The sequence below is a fragment of the Danaus plexippus genome (assembly GCF_018135715.1).
Source record: "Danaus plexippus chromosome 13 unlocalized genomic scaffold, MEX_DaPlex mxdp_15, whole genome shotgun sequence".
Lineage (NCBI taxonomy): Eukaryota > Metazoa > Arthropoda > Insecta > Lepidoptera > Nymphalidae > Danaus > Danaus plexippus.
In genome coordinates, this window is record NW_026869849.1 from 5,604,125 (window position 1) to 5,630,662 (window position 26,538).

A 26,538-nucleotide genomic window follows, 5' to 3' on the forward strand; every position below is an offset into this window, starting at 1 on the left:
ATTATAGAACAGGTACTATGTTTTAGATCACAATTGAAGACAAGACTTATAGATGCAATATTTATTTTTGTTGTTTTGTCCCTATAAAACACAATAAAATTTTAAGTTTGATAAGATTATTAAAATACTTTTTCTAGAAATTATATTATTCTTAAACCCTTATTTTTCAAATAAATTTATATACAAACTTAAAAGCAAAAATAAAAAAATAACTATAAATAAAAAAAGAGTTTCAAAATCCGTACATATAACGTTTTAGTTATGTTTGTCTTTTAAGGGAATGCCTCTAGCGACTAAAAACCATAGTGATTCCTTCGCACCACAGGAAGGGGGAGGCTGCGGTAAAAATTTGCCATGGCTATTGAATGAATACCTGGGGATAAAGCACACTGATTTTAGAGTCTTGAAAGAATGTTTTCCTTTATGTGGTGATCGTGAGAGTAGGTCGACCTACAAGTATACAAATTCTTCTACTCTACAATTCAGTAACAAGCTGCTCAATATAGACTTGGTTTATAAATCTTGGTTTGAGAACTACCATTGTAGCGTTAAGCGGCTTGCCCAAAGGCTCTCATTTTGAAGCTTTGCAATTTAGAATATCTATCTATGAAAGATAACCTGAAGACGCCTGCTTTTGAGCTTGAAACCATTTTCCTGTAAATCAAAGATCTGGCACAATTTAGATGAGGTTGTTAGCTAATATGAAAATATCTAGGCACTAAAGTCTTCTAAAAATACTAGTTTTTCAGAATTACACAATAATTAGGGCATATCAGTAGCCTCACTGAGATATTCAAATGGCTGAGAAATGTTTTCGTCACTGTTTTGTTATAATTTGCCAAATAATTAATAATCCAATTAGCAAATTTCAAGTCTCATTGACAGTATTTGAAAGAATAGTCGTTACAGATAAGGTTTTAACATTTATAGATTTAGAAATTAATGTGGAACAAAAACCTTTTATGGTAAATATTATTATTGGAGATATTGAATCTACTATTTGTAAACTAAATGGCAGGATAATAGTAATAATAACTTCATGTTTGAAAGGCATAGCATATAGTCATAGTTGAATAAATACAGTTACAACATTTGAAAAAAATATTATAGTATTTTACAAGCAGCAGTTTAAGTCAAATTTTGCAGAATCAAACATAAACTAGATTTATGTATAGCTATTGATATGAGTGTCAAATGCTTTTTTATTGTCGCCCGCGTAGCCGTCATCGTAAATCGAGAGTTTAATCAAATCATAGAAGCTATAACTTTTATTACTGTCCCACATGATGCCAGCAATAATGCCTCTTTCATTATAAAGAAATAAGTCTTTTCTCCATTGTGTTTTTATATTTTATATAAGTTAGTTAGCTTTTGTTTGAATCAGTAATTAATTAAGTCTTAAAGCAATACTCGTATGTATATGAAAATAAGTTTTTAAATAATTTGAGCACAGCCGGTCTTATATTTAAAATTTAAGTACGTAATTAGTTTTATTTTAATAAATATATGTAAGTATTACTCATTGAAGAGATGATATTTCTTTTTGTTTCAATTCATTTCATCTAATTTTAGAGACAGGCGGAATTGGGGCACATCTGAGCTTTACAAGACTATGAATGAATCCTAAAGCGATTGATATTTTATTAGGGTTATAATAAGTTATAGTTGCGACTGCTATGTTTGAATGGCTGTAAGAGATTGAAGATAATTTCCACTCGGTTTTATTTCCATCGTAAACTCCGTTCAGGTTGTTTTTAATGTATTTGTTAATTACGTTATATTTTTTCTCAGCTAAGTTAATTGCCAAGTGCAAGTAGAAAATTTCTTATTTATAAATTAAACCAAAATTTTAGCTTGCTTTAAATATTTTTTGCATAATAATACATTTTTCTATGTGTATAAAAATATTTGTCAGAAAGAAATGTAGCAGTGGCTTGTCTACATAAAGGTAACGTAATCCGAAAGTGTCATAATATAGTAGGTATATTCAATATAAAATTAAAAAAAATCGTAAATTATAAAAGACGTGTCTGAATTTAATGCATAGGACCTAATTATTATTATTTTTATTATTTGTTATGTAAGTGAAATGCATATTATTTGTTAGAAATAAATAACTTTAATAATTTTAAAATTAAAGTAGTAATTTCAGTAACTACAAATAAAAACAATTACACATAGCATTTAAAATATACTTTCACAAAAAAATTAAAATTAAAAATTATATTCAAACAGCTATGAATATTATAAAGCGTGTACATATACCGGTTACTTAAAATAATAAAATAAAATACAGACAATAATAATTGTTTACACCCCTTTCACCTATAAAAGTACAACGTAGAAGTATACGTGGAAAAGCTCATCTGTTGTCACTGGATTGCAGCTAGCTTTTAACTAACTGTTTCGTTTTAGTACCCTGCTGCTACAGACAACCGAGATCAGAATAAAAGTATTTCTACTCGTAAAACGTTTTTAATTGGGTTTTAGTTCTAGATACTTTATTTTTTCTTATTCAGCTTTTATATTCCTTAGTAGCAATAGTAGATACATATTCGAGATTTAAATATTTTTTTATTCAAATGTATAAATATACTTGAATATAAATATATAGCGGCTTTTATACATTTAGGAAATGGAACAATGAAATTACCTAACTATCAATTTATCAAAGTATATGGACTCCATTGGTCTTGTTTAAAGTATCGTGTAAAAAGGATGAGCTCGGTGCTTAAGTAGGAGGCCATTTATATAACTTAGTGTTTCACTATAACCTTCTTTTATTGTCACAATAACTTAGGTAAATAATATGTGGTATATGAACTAGGAAGTTTTAATATATATATATATATACAGACAACTTAGTTAAATTACAGTGGTTTTGATTGATTTCATTTTTTGAATTGATTTTCTGCTCCTTATTTAAATTAAAACACCATTTTAATAAACTAACGGTTATTTAAATAGAAAACTAGTAATATACATATATGATAGCAAAAAAAACCTTGTCGAAATTTGTTTCAAGTGAATAAAAACCATCAATAACATGTACATATATTGAGAAATAAGACTTGCAGCAAATATTCGTTACCGAAGTTGAAAATTTTCTCAGAAGTAATTAAAAGTTTTACATATATCAGATCCCTTATTAAGGTTTGCATGTGCTTGTTACGACCTTTACGTAAAAGATATGTAATTTGTTATAATTAATATCATATTTAATGGTCGTTAATGTATGTATAGAATACATGGAGATAAAATAAAATATATTGTCATAACGAAATGTGTGCAGCGGGTGGTTGTTATATTTATTTACAAGAAAATGTAATATAATTATCTTACACGACAAAAAATATAAGTAGGTTACGAAATGTCCGAGTAGTTGTAAGCATGAGATTTTTTCTTCATTAGTGAAGTGAGCGGATATTAGCCTAACTGCCAATCATGTGATGGATGGACGCTGAAACACATGATCTGACCCTACTTGATAGAGTAATTAAATATAATAATGCCTGTGTAAGAACTTCCTTCCTTCCTTCCTTTAATACAGCTAATTTATTTTTATTTTGTTAATTACATAACCAAACAGAAGCTGCTAATATGACTCCTAAATATAACATTTTATTGTGTCGTGTGTTTAGACTGTTAAAATGCTACTAAGACAAATTCGAAAGATCTTTATTGAATATCTTGCTTGATTTACGTGTATAAGACTTAGAGATATGTGAAAATATTATTGTTGTAAGTATTTAATTTTTCTACATTAAGTACAAAAATCACAAATGATTTGATTTTAAAAAAGCTATTTTTTTTAGATTATCTTGTATTTTTTTTTATAGTACGTTGAAAATTTATCGAAATAAAGTATGACTAACGTGTTATTTTTTTCCATATTGTAGTATAAAAGTTCCATACAAGCAAAATGGACATAAAATTTCAAAATGTGAAGTGAAAAGTTATGTTACGTCATTAAAGTTGATGATTTACTGTTTTATAGATTCTATGAATAATGGCTCTTGCTAACATTAATATTTTATTACGACTACATGAAAGATGATTTAACATTAAAACTAAACGCAAAAAACTCGATCCGAATTAGTTTTTTTGAAAGAATCTTTTAAAGAGTATTAAATATTTGAAAGCTTCCGTTTTACTTTATATTTTGTCAAAATTTTTATATTTTTCAATAAAAATAATAATAAATAAAAAGCACTGCTGTAATTGGTGAGGAAAGGTTTAAAAATATACTTTCACATATAGAAAAAACTTTTATTACAACGAATAGTTTTAAATAGTCCAGTCAAAACACCGAAAACATTTATTTCAGAAATACATCAAATAACAGTAACACTATACTATAAAATTAATCTTTGGCAAATATCAAATGGAAAATCCATTTGTTAGTGCTCTCAACTAAGGGAAAGGTAGTCGGCAGTGTACTTACAATGACATCACGTGTTATTAAGTTTTAAGTATAAACAGTACAATATAACACTTTTGTAAACTAGGGTATTACGTGTATATAAATCAAACCTTTAAAATATTAAATCGATAAGCCAAAACAATATTATGTTATGAATGTATATAAAATTATTAAAGTAATTACATTTAAATTAATATTACAGTATGGATTCCTTCTAACTGGTAACTTGCGGAATATTTCGTTTCATTCGCTTTACTTAACGTCACTCACCTTCCATGCAGCTTAGCAGTAGGGTAAGTGGTACATAGCTAATTCAGTATGTCACAAGTTTTACAGTGAATATTTTCTCAATTGTTACCCATAATAATTTTATCAATATAGCCTCACAGTGTTTTCTATTTCGGATGCTTTTCAACATCACAAAAAATATATGAAAATATTGACAACCTACTCAATATGGACATTAAAAGGTATAAATATTTTTATTTTACACCCTTATGTTTAGAATTTTAAAGAAAGTTTATATAGGAGAGAACCAGAGTAAAATAAACAATTGGTACATGGAAAGCTATGTATACCTATAAGTAGAATATTTGTTTTAATTTTGAAAGAAATTTAAAAGATATTACAAATTATATCATGGTAAAGGAAATGCAGATGTAGTTAAGAAAATAAATTATAAAAATGAAATGGACTTAAACAGAGATCACAGGAATTTCACAGTAGTGTCTTTATTAAACGATTAATTAGTTTCAAAATAATGTAAGATAAGTACTAAGAAAAACAAGAACTCACTGTAGAGAAAGAAAAGTTCCTTAAATCTAATTGTTTAAAACATTTATAATCATATCCGTATTCTACATACACCTTATAAAAATAATTTAACATCAGACATTTTGTATAACATCGAAAATACACTTAGAATACATCAATCATGAAATTATTGTATAAAATTACATACTAACCACAAACGCTTCACGCACAAACGCATTCAGGATTCTTTGTGACGAGAAATTTAGTAGAAAACTGAGCTTAGTGATTTACACTTACAGGCACGTTAATATAAAAGGATTCTTATCAAATAACTTATATTTATCATTAAATGTTAAGATATTCCTATTTTAATTTCAAACACCAACATTAATATATATAATGCACATACGTTAAGATAAGTCATGCATATAAATGTGTTCACATTAAAATTATATTACATGTATAATTATGCAACTCTTATTATATTTTATATTTACTGCTTCACTAATGGTCATATTTGGACCATTTAATTTAGCAGTAAAAGCATAAATTACAAATATAAAATGCTTTTAAACATTCATTTTTTTATATTAAATGATAATTGCCCCCCAAATAAACAATTTTTTAGTTGTTAACTTCAAGCAAAGAGTTCAAGTATATTAGCTAAACTATGCTAGCTTTTACTATAAATCGGAGAATAGCGCGTTTTTACCTCGAGTACTCCACCACCGGTTGTTGGCCGCGCTTAGAGGAGGTACTCTCATTGTTCTGGTATATCGAATGAAGTATTCGGAGTGCTTTCTACTTTCTTCAGAACAATTTTAAAAGCAAAAGTATGTTTTGGCGAAACAGACGCTGGCCTTGGTGTTTCTGGAGAACGCGGTGGAGGTTGTGATGGCATTTCTGATCTGGTTCGAGTTCGTCTTGGGGGATGTCCAATCGCAGGTGCAGATAATGGTTCTTTTGGTCGTTGTGGTGAAATCCGACTCGGCGATAAATGACCCGGTGAAGGTTCAGGTGTCGTCGGTGGCAACATTAATGGCGGAAGATTTGCACATGGAGAGCCTCGGGATCCACGGCGTTCTTTTAGGCTCATCGGTGGTGGAGGTGATACTGGTGTATCATCCTCAGCAGCTGCAACCACTACCACTGGTTCAGTTCTCTGAGTTGGAGTTTTTGTTTCCGTTGCATCTGAAGTTATCGAACGTCTAAAATAGTTAAGACCATTTTCGATTTCTGCCAGCGCTCTTCTCACAAATGGAAAACTTTCGGAAACTTCTGAAGCTGATTTCCGCACTGGAAACTCTGTTTCGCTATCACGTTTTCTCGGTCTACAACGCTCAAAAGTTGGATCACCTGAGGCTGCCACTGTCTCAGAGATCTGTCTTGTCAAAGCGGCATGCTTAATTGAGTCTGATTTTGATCGAGGTTCTCTTGTTTTGGGTGTTGGAGATCGGCGCTCAGCAAATTTCTTGCTAGCTGCACGTTTGATTGAGGAGAAAAGACCTAGTTTTTCAGGAGGTTTATCTTTGTCTGTTGCAGGTGTTGGTGTTGGTACGGTTGGTGCAGTGGAGGGTCCGGGGACGGGATCAGGCGCGGGACGGGGGACGTTCCCCTCGCGTTAGTTGTGCCGAGAGTCTGAAGATGGACCATCGCTAGATCCGGTCGAGGAAAGGGTGGTGTTTGAGCCGTAGGGGTCAAGCGATGATTGAACGGACATAGAACGGCCAGCGCGCCGGATTCGCGCAGGAGAGAGTTTGCCTGGATCTACGCTGGCCGGGTCTGCCTGCAACATTAGTGTTTTCAGCACTCCACAGAATATAATTATTATGCATGCAGATATTTTTAAGCATATTTACCTTGTTTTATTACGTTCAATACAATTTTAAAAACTGTGTTATAACTTTAGTATAATGGTAAAACAAATAAACACTCAAAATAAAATATAATATATGAATTCTGTGATCTAGCAAAAATTATGAAAAAATAACCTAGTCTTACGAACCTGATAAGCTAAAGCATTCATAATGATAGAGTAGGGAACCAATCCCAGAGGATGTACTTCTCTCATTAAAACATTTGCTGGAATCTTATGGAATTGTATATATTCTAAAAAATTTCCGATAACATCTTTCAAAATCATATTTGGATTTGTATCACAATACTTTTTACTCCACATAAGTGCAGCCTGAAAAATTATTTTTATATTTTATAAAAAATATTTGATCGTTAAAAGGTCACATGTTTAATTTATTTTATAAAATAAATTAACAAAGAAATAATTATTATATTAAATACATATAAATTTAACCTGAAATTTAGTGAACTCGTCTGCTCGGAGCTCATCTCGTGCCAAAATTAGCCTGACAACATGCTGTGGAAGCAGGGTAAATGAACCCAAATTCAACACATCATTGCCATGTTCATCTACAAACTCTAGTACCTATAACAAAAATAGAGTAAAAATCTTATAAACCTAAATATTGCATTCATATTGTGTTATAATTACCTTCTGAACCAGAGACTTGGTACATTTGTACTGTATGTATCTCTCTGCAGATGCTAGAAGAGCGCACACCGTATCAACAGTGATACAGCATTGGACAAAACCAGCGCAGGCGCGGCGTAGTTCATCCAAACCATAATAATCGGCTGCGTTCATTACTCCTAAAAAACATAGATATAAAATTATTTATCATTTTACCTAAGCAAAGGTTACAAGGAATTAATAGATTTAATATACCTTATTTATAAAATGCATTTTACAAGAATTGTTCAAGGCACATATTAACATGTTATTATAATTATAGTGGATATTAAAATAATAACCACTGAAATTAAACAAAACCTAAATAATTTATATAGAGCTCTTCTCTCTCGTTTTGTTCTCAACAAAACCAACAACAAATGCTTTGTAGAAAGAGAACAAATGCTTTTTATAAAAAGACTAAATAGAATATAAATCCAGATAAAAAACTGAGAAAAGACTTAACATATTCAATTCAAATATTGTGAGGAATTATTAACTTTATCAAGGTCTGAAGTAAAATCGCGATAGAGTACATCAAGTACCAAACAATGGTCGACTGTTTTGTTCAATAAATCGATATAAGGCATTAGTATTCAAAGACCATAACTTGATAGATACTGGCGGTCACAAAGTGGTATTGTTAAAAGAGGACAAAACAATTGTCTTAAATTTTTTAACAAAGGCTGACCAAATTTATGAAGCAATTGAGGAGCAAATTTAACATTTCCAATTGACAGTGTCGTTTACATTTTGTCATGTGAATATAAATAACAAACGAGTAAAATGTTTTATATCGGTTTAATACGACTGAATAAAGCAGATAATTCGATTATCTCATTGACATATTCATGTTATATAACGTCTTGTTTCCGTTTGATAATTATATTTTATTGAACGTACAAGCTTTTGTGATGAAATAAAAGATTAAATATAATTTGAACTAGGTACAGTTTCTAGTATCTCAGAATGCACTTAGTACAAACTTAGTTACCTTTAGAGTAATAGAGCTTTTGAAATTTAAGTAGGAAATTGCTTCCGAAGAAAGTTTATATGATAAGTTCATTAGAAACTAATTGAGTCTTGTTAGATGTAACATCACTATGTTTATGTTGAAATTCAATTTCTTCTCATCACAGATAAATTCCTATATATTGGGTAAACACGTAATTTTTAGTTTTATATATAAAAGTAATTAAATATCAGCATACCTATAAAATGAGTAGACATAATATGTATTTTATAATAATTGGCTTAATCTTGTTTAGAAAAAAAAAACAAAAAATCTATTTTATATAAAATTAATACCGTTTTCTCGAAAATATACTGAAAGCACGTAAAATATTGGAGTTCTATTTTACATTTATTTCGAGACGATAATACTTTGACGTATTGAAATGGAATAATTGTGTCATTGATTTCTTATATCCAATAATCTTTTCTGGATTTGTATCACAGAACCAAGACTTATTGTTTATGCACGAGCTATCAAGATAATACGTTTTAGAATATTCTGTTTTGGAGATAAAATGATTTTGAATTCATTTTATTTATAGACTTTAATGCTTGACAATGAATATACTTCTATATTATATGACTCGTCATAAAGTGTTTCTGGGACACAGAGAACTTTACTATCGGAAATTTATGAAGAGATAGAAGCGTACTTGGTAATATTGAATCTCTATAATACAACAGTAATTATATGCCACATATAAACTGTGTCGCTATAATATTATTAAATTTATTTTATCTTACATTTAATAAAAGCCACCGATATAATATTTTCTTTACATCATTTCGTAAAATACACCGCCTATAGTTTTTAATACCTGGTATAGGCTAGACGATAACGCAATTAGTCGATCATAAAAGGCTCTCAATATTCATTGAGCCATTTAAACGACAATTTAGTAATTGAACAGAATCATTGATTCCGTACTTAAGGTTTTGTGGAAGAACAAAAATGGAATAATAAAGTAATCTATAAAAATATAAGGATGTAATTACTTTCAAAATATACTTAAATAATGTATAAAACTAGTGTCGTCACTTGCAAGAGTTTATCATTCAGGCAAGATATTAAAGTATTAAAAGTATTTATCAAGTATATACTTGATAATATTTAAATGGCCTATTGATGATAAGATTCATCGTTCTACAAATGCCACCTTCTAAAAATATTTACAGGCTGGAGACCGATCAGAATATGACATGAACGAATAGCCCTTGTAATAGTTGTAAATACCTATTTACCGTGAATGAAAATATAGTAATTACTCCAAACTCTCAGTTACGACTCAGTAAGGTCTAGCAGATTCCCGAAGTAGGGAAAAACGTTCGATGTGGTGAAAAAAAAAAAAAGAATAATTGTTGAGAGTTCCACACAGAGGGTTTGCTTGTATTTGCAAATTGGAATCCTATAGAAATAGATCATCAACTGTAGTAAAGAGTTGACCTGTTTTAGCTGTAGGCGCAATTTTTACTTTCATTTATGACTTCTTAACATAAAAAAAATACTAAATACTTTAATATTATATTGTTTTTATAATGAAATTTTTAAGTTTTATAAAATATTCTGAAATAATAAATTTTTAACATCTATTCTAACTCTGTAATTAAATATAGAAATAATATGCAGCCTCAGATAACAGATATTATATATCTATTTAATATGACTCACCTAACAATGTTCTGGGCTGTAGTGTGACGCAGCCAGTATGAATGTATTCGATAAGCTGACGAAAAACATCAGGCTCAAATTCTTCTATGATTAGAGTCTGATGCTGTTGTGAAGAAGGCTGTTGGTAAAATATACCATATAATGAGATTATTAAAATAGTTTTTGATTTTTAAAATTAATCAAATTCACAACATTCATAATTAGTTTCAAAATATTTACAAGAGCAAATAGTGTACCTAAATTTATGAACTTATTAAGAGAAGTGAAATATTTTACATGTGGTCTCGTCACTAGTATATCAAAAAAAAAGGCAATAAAAATTAATCACATAAAAATTTGCAAAAATTTTTAAAGGTAAAAAATTATGTTGTGTAACTGTTTGGCTTCGATTTCCATTATGTCAATATTCGTACAAAAACCAATAAACTCATTAAACAAAGCTTAATTTAAATTAGAAATAGATGTGCTGTGTAAAATAAGACCTTTGTTTAAAACATGCTAAAGTGCCGTAATTGATAAAATGATAACTATAACATTTATTGAAAAGTGGTGAATTTTGAACAATTACAAAAAGAACTCGCCATATTTGAGAGTAGTTAAAAAAATATCTGGACTACAAAATTATATTTATTTTATTAATCAATAAACGAAAAACACGTGTACTACTTAAAAAAGAAATATTGTTTCAAAGATTTCGATGCTACTGTAAACTGTGAAATAAATGGTTAATGTACATATGAACATCGAAAAAATTTATAAAATCCTACAACACCGTCAATTTTGAATTACCTCTTGAATTGGGGCCAATTGCTGCGCGAAAGTCGATCTCTGCAGTAAAAGATGGACATAGTAAAGATGGACTTTAAGTTTTTACCTTTTATAATCATTTTCACACAAAAACAGTGAAAAAATTTTTTCTATAAAGGTAACGAGAAAATTTCTACGTGAAGTTTTGTTCTTGTAAATAGCCTTTACAACATTTGGTTGTTGTTCCTAATTTTTGTATAGCACCAGAAGATGCTACTAAATACATTTTTGTTAATGCCGCAGTATTTCAATTCTCATTGAAATTAATGAAAGGTGACAATGCAGTCTATGGCGATTGAACAATTTTACGTTCTTAGTAAATGTAGAAAGGTTGAACATCGAATCAACTGTAATTAAAAAATAATTGTACCTGTTGAGCTGCATTCTGAAGATTAAGAAGAGGTTCAGATGATCTCTTTAAAAATAATCTCAATTTATTTTCCCGAGGAGCTGGTTCTTTTTTTCTTTGTGGACTCGGAGCTTGATAAAGCATTTTTTGGAAAACTCTGTAATTATTGATTATTTTTGACTTTATGTAATAAAAAAAAAGTAAGTTGATTAATGTTATGAAATTTACCTGCTACGAGCTGCCAATACTGCTTTGACTGCACATACTGGTTCTCGAGTATCTCCAACAAGAAATGTGACGTCACAGAGCTCAGGCATAGAGGCAAGAAACTTCATATCTTCAGCTAGTCCGGATTTGTTTTCAAAAGTACTGAGGTCCGGCTCCGCCTCCATTGCAACTAACGCTCCACTTCTCATTGACGACTATAATTTAATGAAAAAAAAAATTATAATGTTTTATAGTTAAGCATTGATATAAATATAATATTTTTATCAAATGATCTCAATTTAGATATGTAGTTCTCGTTTATCAGCCAATAAATCAGAAGATCATTGTAATATAATCCCTCTCACATTTCATTTGTTAGAGAGAAAGAGGGATTTATTGCAATCGATATCAAGTTCCACAATCCACTATATTCAAATAAAATATGGCTTTCGTATAAAAACATTTAAAATTTTGGGGCACATACATTTTCAAATATATTTGTGGAATCGGATACGTCGTCAAATTCAAAAAGAATATTTTTTTTCTTTTTAATATGCTTACCTCATCTAAGCTGAAATGACGGGTCATTGTAATATCCATTTTAATGTATCGAATTAATAAAACACTTCAGAAATATAATATTAGCTATTTTCATTGAACGACTTTCCAATCCGAAATTCTAGCGACGACTGGCAAGGGGAAATGAAGGGGATGCGAGTCGCGGTGTGATGAAAATGTGTTTGGTCTAAGTTTTTCTCAAAATGTTTTAACATTGAGTGTTACTAAAGAAATTTCCTTCAAATAAATAATGAGTTGAGACATATTTAGATTAAAAAAAGGATAGATGAAAGTAAAAAAAATAATAAAAAATTAATAAAAAATTAATGAATACTTAATTGATTAAACATCAATATACTTATATTTACTTGAATATATATTTTGTAAATTAAAGAATATTATCGCTTAATAGTATTTTAATTGTACCATAGTACAAATAAACTAGGAACCGACGCTGCAGGAAACAGATAGCGGTAGTCAAATTATAATTAAAAGCTTTTATGATGGTTATTGCTTTACTGCATTATGTATGAAATTTTCTTCTCATACATATTCTTCATGTTTTAATATAAAGTATTTATGCATTTAAATCTAACTTTTGTATCATAGTTTTATATGGTTAAATGTCATGAAAACTGACTTTAATTTTTCTAAAAAATTATACAATGACATATTTTTTTTATTGCAAAAAAGAAAACAATAAAGTAAAATGAGATGTGAGACTTTCGCGAAATTTATTCATTTAAATGAAACTAATATTTTTCGGATATACTAAGCGTGCTTTTTTTTTGGTTAAAACTACATACTCCCGACGTTTCGGTTACTTTTCAGCAACCGTGATCATGCGTAGTATATCCGAAAAATATTAGTTTCATTTAAATGAATATATTAAAACTTTTTTTTAGATTGAATGTTAGCAACTTAAAAGTTTTTAACAATAAAAATAGTTTGGAAGCTTAATACACTATCTTATAAACTACACAATTTTTCCTCTCAAAATTAGAACTTATGTTTGATATCGGAATGTTAAAATTTTGGCATTTGTTAGAAGTATGTTTATGTATGCATGTTGTTAGAAGTATGCTTATAATTATATAAAACAAAAAGTTTTAAGGGTCTTTATCGTGTATTATATATATGTGATTTTAATCAAAAAATATTTTATACGTAAAACGAGAAATATTCCCAAGAATAAATTTTACATATTTAAAATGGTGTAAGATTTAGTTTTACAAGTGACTATATATGTATGTTTTTAATTTTTAAATTTTGAACTACTTTGCTCTAGTTTGTGGTTATACATGTGTTCCGCTATATACTACTTACTATATAAGGCTTACTCGGTGAAGCAAGAACAGGGAATTTTATTTGGAAGAAAAAAGTAGTCTAATTTTCTTTAAATGACACAGATTCAAATATGAAATATTTTTTCATAAACATTTATTTTTTTTCCTCATTGAAAGGATGATTAAAATATTTATTTTTATTGCATGTAATTAATTAATAGTTATTTTCTGTGTTAGTCCTAATAAAAAATCCGTTTTTTTTTTAATTTTACTTTTATACTTATTTGACATTTTAATGTTCATATTCGGTCCAAAATTATTGTAAAATAGACTTCAATAATTTTCACTATTATTCAATTGAATTAAACTTCTTCAATACATTTTTTTTTATACCATACATGTGGGCCAGAATATTTCTCTTACAGATAGAAAGCAATGATACTGTTACCATTCCAAGGCAATTCAAAATCACATGTGAAAGATGCTTTCGTCTAAAAGATAAAGTTAGAATTAGCTAACATCTGTCTTCCTGATGAGTAAGGATGAATTCTGTGTTGCCTAAAAATTTAACATTATTTATTGCCTTTGTTAATCACCTTACGCCTATTTCATATATTAAAAAGTGATTTCACTTCAGAATTGGAGACAATAAATATGTATTCTGAAAATACCTACTTTGGGACATACAATATTTTACTTTATAAGGTTATTGCATGTGAAAGTGATCACTGACAGAACATCTTGGAAAATATTTTAATTAAAGTTATGAACCACATGAATGAAGGCAAAAAAAAATTATTCGAATCCAATTCGAGTGCTATTCTTTTTTTCATGGGTCTACTTTATGGGTAGTAGTCACAGTTGCGCATAGACATCTGCAACATAAGAGATGTTGTGGATGCGTTGTCGACCTTGGTTGTTGAGGAAGGAGAGAAATATGGGAATAGAGAGAGAGCAGGAAAGGGTGGGAATAGGGAAAGGGCGACCGGCCCTCTTACTCATGAGACGAAATGCAGCCAATAAAGACTACTTCTATTGCCAAAGAAGGTGGTACTTCCCCGGTCGAGCTAGCCCATATTCGAGCTGTAGTAATTTGACCACAGTTAGGATCTACCATCTTTTAAGATCACCTAGTGCATATAAAATTTCGTTGTGTCTTTTTTTTTAGAAGATATGAAATGTCATGTCTGCAATCATTTTGAAAGATTTCGAGACACAGTTATCGCGGTCTGCACATGTTTAGATCAGTAGCTGAGAACATTAAGAAATCGTTGGCGATAGATGACTAAAAACAAGACTAAGTGAATATTTTCATCTACGTTTTCACTTTCATCTCGACTTTAATTTTATGAAACGGTTTCGGTAACCTTTTGATTACTTTATAAAAGCTGTTATCACGTCATGTTAGTATTTAATTTACATTAGTAAATAAATGTTAGTAATGGTAAAGTGGAGATAAAAAACAAACGAAGTTATCTCCAAAACTATAGACTTGTACATATGCTTATTAAAGCAGTTGTGAAACACCGAAATTATGTATTTGCATATAATTAATTATTATTGATTGACTTCTTTGATATTATTGAATTTTTGTAATGATTGATTTAGTATTACAAATTTTAGGACCTCGTTCAACGTTTGCTGAAATTGACATGAGAATATTCGTAAAAGAGTTTTCATATAAATATACAGATAATGACGTTAGAAATTCCAGATAAACACTAAGATTTATGAATAGTTCTTGAGAGGTAATAAAAAAGAAAAGTTGATGCTCAGATTACTGGAAATTATGACTTTCAGTAATAAAAGGTTATTCATATTAAAGACGGACATTAAAATATGTGTCCATTAATTTCGATTCTCAGTTAAAGTTAATAATGAGAATCATTTATAAAAATTGTATTGTATATTGTAAATTTTTTAATTATACTTTTGCCTAGAAGCAGTACCTCTTGCCTTAAGATAAGAAACCTGAACCAGTTTAGGCAAAATTGATTTCTAAATATCTATGAATGACATTTAAAACTTTCTTTGCTATAAAATTTGTCTTCCAATGCATTTTTTTTTCAACGTGACCACAGTGGTTAGCATATCAAATGAAATAAGAAGTACCATAATTCTATACAAATTACAGAAAAACTCAACGTTAGGGCCTCTATTATAAATATATATACATTTTTTTTTTATTAAAATTCAATTAAGTCAGGTAATTTAGTTTTATTACTAAAATAAAATTTATATCCCTCTTCTGGTAATAGATACTTGATTTTGTTTTTAAATTATAACGAAAGAATTTTACAAAACTTGAAAAAACTTGATTTTGGTATGGGTTGTAATTGGTTTCGAATAAGTTTAACAGTGATATGACGTGTTGTGGAAACTCCGAGCTAGTTTTATTACTTCAGTGTCGGTGGCATAGATCGTTATCGTAGTATCCCTAGCAGAATGTAGGACAGGAGCACCGACCCGAAAATACATATCACAATTATTGATTTTATGATATACGTTACACTTTAATGAAACTACATATACCTACTTCTAAAAAGTAGTTCATAAAAATTATCTCAAACATATGTAAAATTCGTTTGAGTTAATATTAAAACTTAAACTAAGCATTAAATAAATCGTTACTTTTTTTGGATGACTTTGGATCATACTTAAAACATTTCTTTGTAAATTTTCAAAAGATTGTTGACCAATAAAATTCTCTTGTCCTTATTTATCCCTGAACCGTCTACGACGTTAAAATGCTCCACCCACGCAGAACGTCTGGAGTAACGCCCACGCGTCTCATTTACACATCTATATTTCTAACAGATGATAATAAGTAAACATAACACGTACCTGTTGGTTGAAACTCTTTAAAGCTGCTTTGATGAAATTGCTTTTAAAATTCGAATACCTCCAAAAAATTAATGAAGCGACACACTGACATACATTACAATTTTCAACAAGGACTTCAACTTCATATGAATAAAATTCTATAAAACAGACGTTTTACTGTCTGAACTATGTACTCTAAATTTGCTGCTTAGCAGTTTAAAATATTTAATTTAACAAAAGCTTATTATTAAGGCTTGACAGATTCTACAACATGAAACTAGGTGTTTGATGTACACAAGGTCGACATGGAAATACGCATGCGTTACCAAATCCACGCGCATGCTCCGAATAGCCATCAATATGACACGCTCCACAGAGCCGGTGGGTATTCAATGGACTATGTTTAATGAATGGATCCCAATTAATGCGATTAAGTTCATTGTAATATGCATATAATAAAGGGAAAATGAATGAACAACTTACTATTATAATAAGAGTTTTGATACGTATAATACGTCTTTGATGCTTTTAGTTGTTGAAATTGATCACTCTTATGTCTTATGTTGTAATTTTTCTAGTGTAATTAATCAAAACTGTAATTTTTTGCTATTGATGCAATAGAAATAGCATTAAATAAAGTCGCCCTTATATTTTTTAGGAGAATTGACTGCGAAATATATTAATATTTTTATTCAATATATATTTTCTTATAAACGACATCTGGAGTGTTGAAATGGAATGATTAAGGTACTTATATTGAGAAGTGCGGTACAAAGTCATTTGAATTATTATAGATGACTTTTTTGTTTATAAAAAAATCACGAGATGGCGTTTGATTAAAAAGTAGCGTAATCAATCATGACTGGATATGTAAAAAGTAAATATATTGGAAAACATAGATTATGTTAAACGAGAAAATCTAGATAATTTATTTATAGGGCTATATTTCAGAATACGAATAGTGGTCATAAATTACATTAACTTTAGGTTATACGAAAGGCTAATGACAGCGTTTGCATTTTGTAATAAATATTATGACGAAATGAGAATCTTTCATCTCGTGTGCCGACTGCCCGTAATCACGGTTGCTATATTTGAACCCGTCAGGATTATGTAAATATAAAATAATAATAAAAAATGCATAGTATCCAATTTTAGTTTTCTTTAAATGTGTACTCGCGAAAATCTTAGATATCATTTTTCATACCTTTTTCAATTCATTGGCATATAGGCTGCTGATAGACAGAGTAGGTAGCATTATAAGAATTTATAATATTTGCCATAAAAATAATTATTTATTAAGATTTAAGATGTTATCCTACACCTACATCCTACACCTAATAGTATTAAGTTGAAGTTTATTCAGGAATAGACTTCAATAAAGATCAAGAAGGATCTGAAAGAAAGCATCGATTGAGGTATTAATTGGAGGCTTCAGTTTTGATCCTCTTAGGGGTGTAACAGTACTTCCACGTAAGATCTTTAATTATACAGATGAACTACGTAAGTAAGTAAAAAATATTTTCCTAATCGATAATACCTTGACGATTTGTTCTAAATAATTGACAGAGAATTGTTGAGGGTTGAAATATTTTATAATTGATATTTAAAAATTCAGTGGTGTCTTGACATGAAATGTGATCTAGTTTTATATTTAAGTATATGTCAAAGGGCTCTTGGTATAAATAAATAAATTCATTAACAATAAAATTTAATAAAGTCTCGTATGGGTACACATATCTATTAATAGAAGTATTTAAAAAATCGCCCTTGAAATATTAATATATATTATAAATAATTTATAAACAGCGAAACCAAAGACAACATTGTTTGAGAATAATAATATATTTCACAAATAATAAAATTACAGTATACAATAAAAATTGATTTTATCTCGTATTATATTTATATCTCAAAACTTCCTTATATTAAATTAATGTCGTAAATTAAGTACTTTTAATAAATGTAATGTAAAAATATTATAACATTTAAATTTTTATTAATTTTCATACGTGTCAATGTTATCAAATATTATCTCCATTGACGTTATTTCATTTCTCCAACTGAGAAAACTGTTTGACGGCTATTAATCCTCTAAGGGCTCGATGTGGATTTGCAATATTTTCTCAGATGACGTGAGTCGACCCAATTTCGCGGTTAATTGCTCATGATATTTCTTCAGAATTATTAAACGATATATGTTTCCCGTAAATAAAGAGTTATTATTGGATCACTACAATTTAATATAAAAAAATCGTGGGATTAATTTCACTGTCTAAAGGTAGACCTTTAGAGAATCTAGAGAATTCTAGAGAATCTAGATTATAGCGATCTAGTTTACGTTGTATTATTACTGACATCTTTATAAATCAAATTCCAAAGTTATTTATAAAATGTTGAAGGAGAAGAAAATGCATAAATGTGATTTGTGCCTTTTGAATTAAGTATTAAACTTCACATACTGTACGACCTCTAAATTAACAGAAGTATAAAATTTTCGTATAACTTTGAATAAGATACCTCAGTAAATTATAAAAAATAGTACGTATATTCTATTTTATCGCTCTTATAAAGCATTAATCTCTTAAGAATAAGCTATCTGTTTATTACCGAACGACATTCAGATGTTTTGAATATTATTTTTGAAACAACATATAAACATATATATATTTACAAGAAAATAATATGGGACGGTATTAACAATATATACATATATATATTTACTGAGACTTCGATTGCAGATGTTAATCTCTGTGCGTCTTGTATTCCATTAACACGCTTCTCTTATTTAAGCCGCAAGAGGTCGCACAAGTTCATAGTTCGTTGAAGGTATTACGGACGTCCGACATTAGCAGACCTTTGTTTTTGGTTAACGTAAACAAATACTACTTTAGTATCCCTACACTAAAAATAAGTAGATAATTTAAATATAACTAAAAGTACACAGTTCTGATCGTGATCTTAAAACGAATTATAGCAGAGATACACCAAAAATTTTGCTTAATGGATACGTAATGGCTGCGGCAAAGCAATGACGCAAGTAATAGGCCCAAGTGAGATTAATTACCTGGAATCAAATCTCGATTGACGGTATTCAAATCTTGCATTCACCTATGGTAATTATGTTAAATAGAATTACTATTAAGCTGATTATTATATGACAATTTTTTACGAGAAATTAATTATTAATTTATGCTTCTTTCTCTTCTTAAACAATGTTTCCTTATGACAATATATATATTTTTTTTATTTATATTAACCACTGTGTTTTACTTTAAAACATTCTGTTTTAAAAGGATTTTTTCCTTGAAGAAAACCATTTCCTAAAGACATATTTTTACATTACACATCATTTATCTTTTGTTAACATTGAAAACATTTATTATTTTTATCCATAGCATTATGAAGGGTCGCTTAGCATTCTGCCTCAACCTTCCATTATTCGTGACAAGATAACGTTGATACGTGACAAACAGATATGGAGACATCCAATGAATTTAAGAATTTTTATTTTTGTATATAGAGATCTAAGACTTTTGCGAGAATTCATTAAAATAAAACTAATATTTTTCGGATTTACTACGCGAATTTTATGGCATCTCATCCGCCCGTGGTCACGGTTACTGAAAGGTAATCGAAACGTCGGGATTATGTACTTTATAAAATAATAAAATTCGCGTAGTAAATCCAAAAAATACTAGTTTTATTTTTGTATATTTATAATATTAATATTATTTACGAGATTGTTAAGGGCATTATATAATTTTTGGATATATAAAATTGTATAATAAAGCAACAATATTTAAAAAACTGAAACACTAACACAGGCATTTTCCTACCTACCGTAGCTCAGTTGTCAGGTCACTCGGTTAGTTATCTCACATATTAACGGTTCTGGCCGCTTTACGATATGAGGGATTGCGTACATAAAATGAGCAAGAATATCTTCGCAAACAAACTTAACTTTCCACAGCTAATAAGCAAATGGCATATAATATCCACGAATAGCTTAAAAGAATAAAAAAAAACCATTTTCATAAAAATTCTTATAATATTTTTTTCCTATAAAAGTCACATTTAAAAATTACATTACCTCAAATGTCTGAATGTATTTTACACCTAGCGTATATTGGCTAACTCGCACATGTATCCTGTGAGATCAGTTATTTAGTTACGTGTGTAGCCTTTAACGAATATTAAATTCCCGACTCAATAAGGCACCTACATGTATAGGCAAAGTTTCGAACGAAAAATTTTAGTTAGACAAAACATGTTGAACGTGTTGAATATGAAGAAATTTTATTCAAAAGGTTCCAGTCACTAAAATGTCTGACGACCAACTATATTCCTAATAAGAGTTGATACGTTCCAGCAGCATGGAAACCAATCCTTGTTCCCAAATCAAATTGAATTGTTAAGAAAGTATACGATCTTAAAATATAAATTACATTACCAAAACAATTTATTTCTAATTTTCAGTCACGTAACTTTTATAAGGTAATCTATTTCATGCACTATACTGCAGTGTATAAATTCTTTAACAACTTTTTGTGCTGCTAACTATTGAAGAGGGAAGTCATAAGTGTATACTTCTTATTTGCTAATAAATAGCTATGGTTATTATATGCCCAGGTAAAGTGAAAAAAGGTTTAGTAACTATATAAAATATTATTGAAGATTCTGTTTCAAAAATCGAGGCGTATGCTTGACGTTTATTTTGTCAATGATCTATAAAATACCTAAAGCCGGTATTAATAGCATCAAAATAAAAATAAATTCTTAAATGTTTCCATTACAAACCCAACATAGGTTAAGCATTAAAATTGATATTTTGGCTTTATTATAATGAATAGCTATTTTTATTCGAATAAATTTTAAATTTTCTATCATTTTTCGATAATGTTGTCATGGCAATATCTACCACTAATTAAATTTATATGAAGTTAATTCCAAAGGAAGCTAGTGAGGCACGGACAGTGTCACTTTGTAACACGACCTCATTAACAGCGAAATGTCTACATGACTAATAGTTAAGTAAAAGATAAATATGAATTTTTTTTTTTTAAAGGAAATAGAAAAAAAATATGAAATTGTAACTTATATCTCACAAACGACGGGAGACCTACATTATACTTTAATAAGGTTTTTTATTGGAAATAACAGTGATCTAATGAAAGAAGTTTTTATTTTATCAAGATTATTATGAACCTTTCACATGAGTAAGGACAGTTATCTGATTCATATTAAAATGAAGTAAAGGCTCCGTTGAAAGTATAATTTTAATTACACAAAAAATCAACATAGTTTTGAGAATATATTTGAGATTTATTAAACTGTTTTTCACAGCGTCGATGATGAATATCGAATTAAACAATTTTCATCAAAACACAGATTACAATATAATTGCTTTTTGAATTTAAATAAATGACACTTACATATGTTTGCATATATTTAAAAAAAGGTCACAATAGTCAAGAACCTCATTTTATTCAAGCAATCAATATTATCCTTTATCCAAATATTAACCTTCAAATAAGAACCACCTTGGACATAAAAAATATATGATTACTTCTTTAATATACCGTTTAAAATAAGTTTTTTATTATTGTACTCGTATACTTTGAGGGATTTGAAAGATAAAGGTAATTTTTTGACAATAAATGTTAATGGCGTTTCACTACTGCTTCAATATACAATTTTACTTCCTTACGTAATAAATCTATGAAAATCAACTTATATCAAACTTAATGGAGTATTTAAAATGGCAGTAAAGATTTCAGAAACCTTGTGTAATTCTAATACGTTTCACAATTCTACTTTCCAAAAATCCCGGTAGGTTTTTTCAATAACAGTCTCTGCTTAGACTCCATGGCATGTTCTAATTAAAAAAAAAAAACAGAAAATACCCTAATGTATTCAAGCTGCGATGATGAAAATGGAACTCTCTAGGTATCACTACAACGACATATTTTGTAAAGCAAATCCCTTAATCTCAATCGCTTGAAATTTCGAGTACCTGACGAAAAATTTCTTCAAATTAACAATGAAATCCAGTTTGGAAAAAAATCGATTCAGGCTTAAATAAAATAAAAAGAGAAATAAAACGATTGTTTTCATTCGTATTTAGTTAAAGCCCTTTCGTTGAAAGGGATATTCATAACGTTACCTTATTGGCTTAGAAGGACGATACTCGACATTTCATTCGCACATGCCAAAATCAGTTATAAAAACTGATTTATTTTGAATTTTTACGCCTGGAATTCATATAAAAGATTTTGAATATTTTTCCAAGGATAATAATTGTTTAATGTTTCATTATTCAATTCACATACAAAGTTTAATTAAAATTCATTTCCTGCATATTAATTCAAATTTATTTTTACTGGACTATCAAAAGGAATAATTATAACGCAATATTTTATTTAAAATTAAAGGTTGCGTAGAATGCATTTTGACAATTTTTGCTCGAATACCACTTTAAGCTCATGTTTGTTTAAGGGTTAACAAAAATCGCTCGAGTACTGTTTGACCGTCCGTTTACACCATATCACATGCGTCACACTCATTTGTCCTTATAATTTTTTTTTATGATTGTTGCCCTTTATTTGACTTAATTTTTCTTACTGAATAACTGAATTAATTAATCAGAGTTCACCTTTTAAAGAGATGTTTTTTGTTTTTTAAGATAAACATGAATGAGTGAGCAACCTTTATAAAAGGCAAAGATCAGTATAGCATATATATTTTTTTTATTCTATACTTCTCTACTCATAATTAATGTATTTTATCATTTTTTTATTTTTTTTTATGCTAAGGGGGGCAAGCGGGCAGACGTCCTACCTGATGAAGGTAGTACCGTCACCCATGGACATCCACAATATAGTTTTGCGAATGTGTTGCCACCCTTGATTCGGAAAGATGAGGAGGAAAAAGTAGGAAAGGGAGAGAAAAGGGAAGGGGTAGGAAATGGTAAGAAAAGGGAAAAGGCAACCGGATCTCTCACTGAGCAGACGAAACGCAGCCATTAAAGACTACTTCACGCCAATCTTCTGTGAGTACTTCTCCGGTCGAGCCAGCCCATGTTCGAGCTACAGTAACTTGACCACAGCTAGGCTGTACCACCTTAATAACTTATTTCTATTCAGCTTAATTTTGTAGTAATATATACACCGATTTTCAAGTGATCATCGGTTTCACGTGATTTATTCAAAACGTTTTCAATAAATATACCATGAATAATAAAAATAATAACTTTATTAAAAATAATCCTTCTCGAAAGAATAACTTACATATTTACAATAGTTTAGCATTAAAAAAATGTTTTGCAAAATTTTTTATACTCATTAATAGTCTTGGTCATTTAAATGACTAGGCGTAATCATTTGTTTTGAAAAATTTATGTATTAAAAATTTCTTGTATATATTTATTTTTCTTTTCACTTTTTTATACAGTAAACAATAATAATGCTGTACAAATTGACCGAAGCTAACGAGCGTTGGACATTTATAAAATATTCAACTACAGAAAACTAAAGCTACATTCCAGTCAGCTGCTCTGCTCTACCGAGATAAGTTAAGTGCAAATAAAAAATGTGTTTTAGTTCCGAAATAAATTTTTACGATGATCCGAAACATAAATTTTTATTTATTATTAAGTATCATAAAACTCTCATTCGATCTATATGGTTTCCACAATACACTTTAAGAAGGGATAGGTGGTGACATAATTTTTATTTTAAATTATATAATACGTGAAATATATGATATGATAGAGTACGAGTAAAATATGTATCTTTAGGTACTGCAAGTAACTGAAACTAAGTTTTGCGGATACGTTTCTTATTATTTTATATCAACATAATCCCGTCGTTTCAGTTTTTGTGATCATTTCATATTGTCCGTGATCACGGATACTGTAAAAGAACCGGAACGTCAGGATTATGTAGAAATAAAATAATAAAAAAAACCGCTTAGTATTCGTAAAACTTAGTTTGACATTCTTATATTACTTGAAGATAAATATTTTATTAAAATGTGTACATTCGAAAATCTTAGATACAATTATTACAGATAACGTTTATATGAACATGTTAATACATCTGTAATTGAGGTTCAATTTGAAATTAAAGTTTTTAATTTCTTCAGTAGAATGTAACACGTTAAGTATAAAAAATAAATAAAGTTTTATGAATTGAAATACTCCTAAATTAACAAATCCATGACACGGAAAAAGTCTATCCTACTTCTTGAAATCCAGAAGTGAATATAAAGAAAAATGTTTTAAGGGCAGGCAATATCTACTCTTAGTATAGGTTTGAATTTTTAACATGACACCGTCGTGTTCAATAGTTTTCATTTTTGAATTGTCAGTGATATGAATACGTTCGAGTATTTACGAACGAAATATTTTTCACCTAGCAGTGTTAAAGTAAGTAAGAAATAAGAAAAGAAAATTATAAGAAAAAAAGAAATTTAGAGATCTACTTTTGAAAATACAAATAAGTATAATAAAAAACTGTGTTCATAAATATGTTTACTTTTTTAATGAGGTGCTACAATAGAGTAGGCTATGTTCCCTTAAGGGACTGTGTGGATGTATACATTTACAATAATCTTAAATGACTTTTATCAAAAGCTCTTTTCATATTTTATATCAAAATTAGTAGTTCAATGCTTTCAATATGATTCGGACTCCAAGTTTAGTTTAAAACATAAAAACACCAAAAACAAAGTTTGTGCATTTTAAATCGAAAAGTTGCAGAACGTAATGTATATTTACCTTAGTCGGCAAATAACGAGAACAAATTCAAATGTCCAATTAATACTGAATGTTTACAATGCAAAATTTCCAGGCATTTGTTTACTTTTGCGTTATGTTGTAAGTAATTTGACACTTTTTAATTTAAATTATATTTAATTTTATATAAATTATCAGCGTAAAGACTAACGATAGCGTTTAGGTAAAAGAAATGTAGAATAACCCGCAGCACTATGTTAGGTTGACAGGTAGCGACTGGATACGGGCTGCCTAGAACCGTGACAGATGGCACACTTTAGGAGAGGCCTACGTTTTAGCAACTGACGGCGATAGGTTAATTTGATGATGATAAATACCGACCATAATATGATATGAACTAATAAATTTTTCATTAAAAATAAACTCTTAAAAGCATTAAAGGAAAAGTGGTTATAATAGTAATAGCACATTAGTATGAACATTTAAAGAGTATCGCTCTTTATCCAATTCCCATCGCAGAATTCTGGAATGTTGCAGCGGGAATTTTACCTTTCATAACTGAAGTGCTGTTTAAAAAATATATTTTAATTAGAATTCTTTTCAGGTTCTTGTAAAGTTGAATGTATTATTTGTTCATATTTATACTTAAATTTTATTAAGTTTAAATAAAGATCAAAAATATCCGTTTCCTATAAATATTAAAACAAATTATATCTTCATAAGATAAAGTACAATAAAATTGTGTGACTTAAGTTACATGGTGCCGAAATATAAATATTAATATTTTAAAATTTAATCATCTAAATTAAAGTCGTAAAGTATAGTATTCAAATAATGAAGATATGCATATAATAATTTAATATTTTTATTTTGATTATAAAATCTCTCAAGGTTTAGCTACGACATATGGAAAAGCAGCAAATAAATTTGCTCTGGCTTATATTTAACGCAACGAGTCCCAGAACACACTCGGTTCCCCAACCCCTGACCCTAATGAGGACCATACCTCCTCTTTGTTGGATTTTCTACTGACCGCTAGCCCGGACAATTACCAGGTGTTCGTCAATGCACCGCTTGGGTCATCTGACTACTGCCTGGTGCACTCTGAGGCACAATCGGGTCAAAAAAGGACTCCCCATCCACCTGGGAGACGTTTTGTATGGCACTACAAGTCAGCAGATTGGAATGGATTGCGAGGCTGTTACGCATCCTACCCCTGGAAGCAGCTTTGATTTTCTTCGGAAGATCTTTCGATCTTCGCCGTTGCGGAAACAATACTTCAGGGAATGGAATGCTTCATTCCTAGCTCTGTTATTCGCAAGGGAGTTAAGTCGCAGCCCTGGTTCGGTAAGTCCTGTATAGGAGGGTTACGCTCGAAACAACTG

The 26,538-nt window shown here is 29.4% G+C and overlaps 2 protein-coding genes across 4 annotated transcripts; both read right to left on the reverse strand.

The window, feature by feature from the left end:
* Positions 1–5,936: 5,936 nt before the first annotated feature.
* On the reverse strand, positions 5,937–6,403 carry LOC116770095 (uncharacterized). The gene is made up of 2 exons (XM_032661448.2): positions 6,383–6,403; positions 5,937–6,338 (listed from the first exon to the last, which is right to left on the reverse strand). The coding sequence occupies exons 1-2, from the start codon at positions 6,401–6,403 to the stop codon at positions 5,937–5,939; spliced, it is 423 nt and encodes a 140-aa protein (XP_032517339.1).
* Positions 6,404–6,779: 376 nt separating this feature from the next.
* Positions 6,780–16,700, reverse strand: LOC116770244 (serine-enriched protein). Of its 3 annotated transcripts, none has more exons than XM_061527870.1 (8): positions 16,438–16,700; positions 11,771–11,964; positions 11,564–11,699; positions 10,387–10,504; positions 7,686–7,843; positions 7,488–7,619; positions 7,182–7,364; positions 6,780–6,962 (listed from the first exon to the last, which is right to left on the reverse strand). In XM_061527870.1, exons 2-8 carry the CDS (start codon positions 11,956–11,958, stop codon positions 6,798–6,800), a joined length of 1,080 nt encoding a protein of 359 aa, XP_061383854.1. In that variant the 5' UTR covers positions 11,959–11,964; positions 16,438–16,700; the 3' UTR covers positions 6,780–6,797. The 3 variants fall into 3 exon arrangements, with proteins under 3 accessions (XP_061383854.1, XP_032517531.1, XP_061383855.1); XM_032661640.2 differs by lacking the exon at positions 16,438–16,700 and adding an exon at positions 12,311–12,433; XM_061527871.1 differs by lacking the exon at positions 16,438–16,700 and adding an exon at positions 12,311–12,433 and having other exon boundaries at positions 6,804–6,958.
* Between the last annotated feature and the right edge of the window lie 9,838 nt (positions 16,701–26,538).

What these genes read in the sequence shown, in the direction of transcription:
- LOC116770095 (XM_032661448.2), bottom strand. Translation starts at nt 6,403, where the DNA reads ATGGTCTTAACTATTTTAGAC. An exon ending in TGGTCTTAACTATTTTAGAC is followed by an intron (nt 6,339 to 6,382) that starts GTTCGATAACTT and finishes ACTCCAACTCAG; the next exon opens with AGAACTGAACCAGTGGTAGT.
- LOC116770244 (XM_032661640.2), bottom strand. Translation starts at nt 12,349, where the DNA reads ATGGATATTACAATGACCCGTCATTTCAGCTTAGATGAG. An exon ending in GTCATTTCAGCTTAGATGAG is followed by an intron (nt 11,965 to 12,310) that starts GTAAGCATATTA and finishes ATTAAATTATAG; the next exon opens with TCGTCAATGAGAAGTGGAGC. An exon ending in TTCAGAATGCAGCTCAACAG is followed by an intron (nt 10,505 to 11,563) that starts GTACAATTATTT and finishes TTTTACCAACAG; the next exon opens with CCTTCTTCACAACAGCATCA.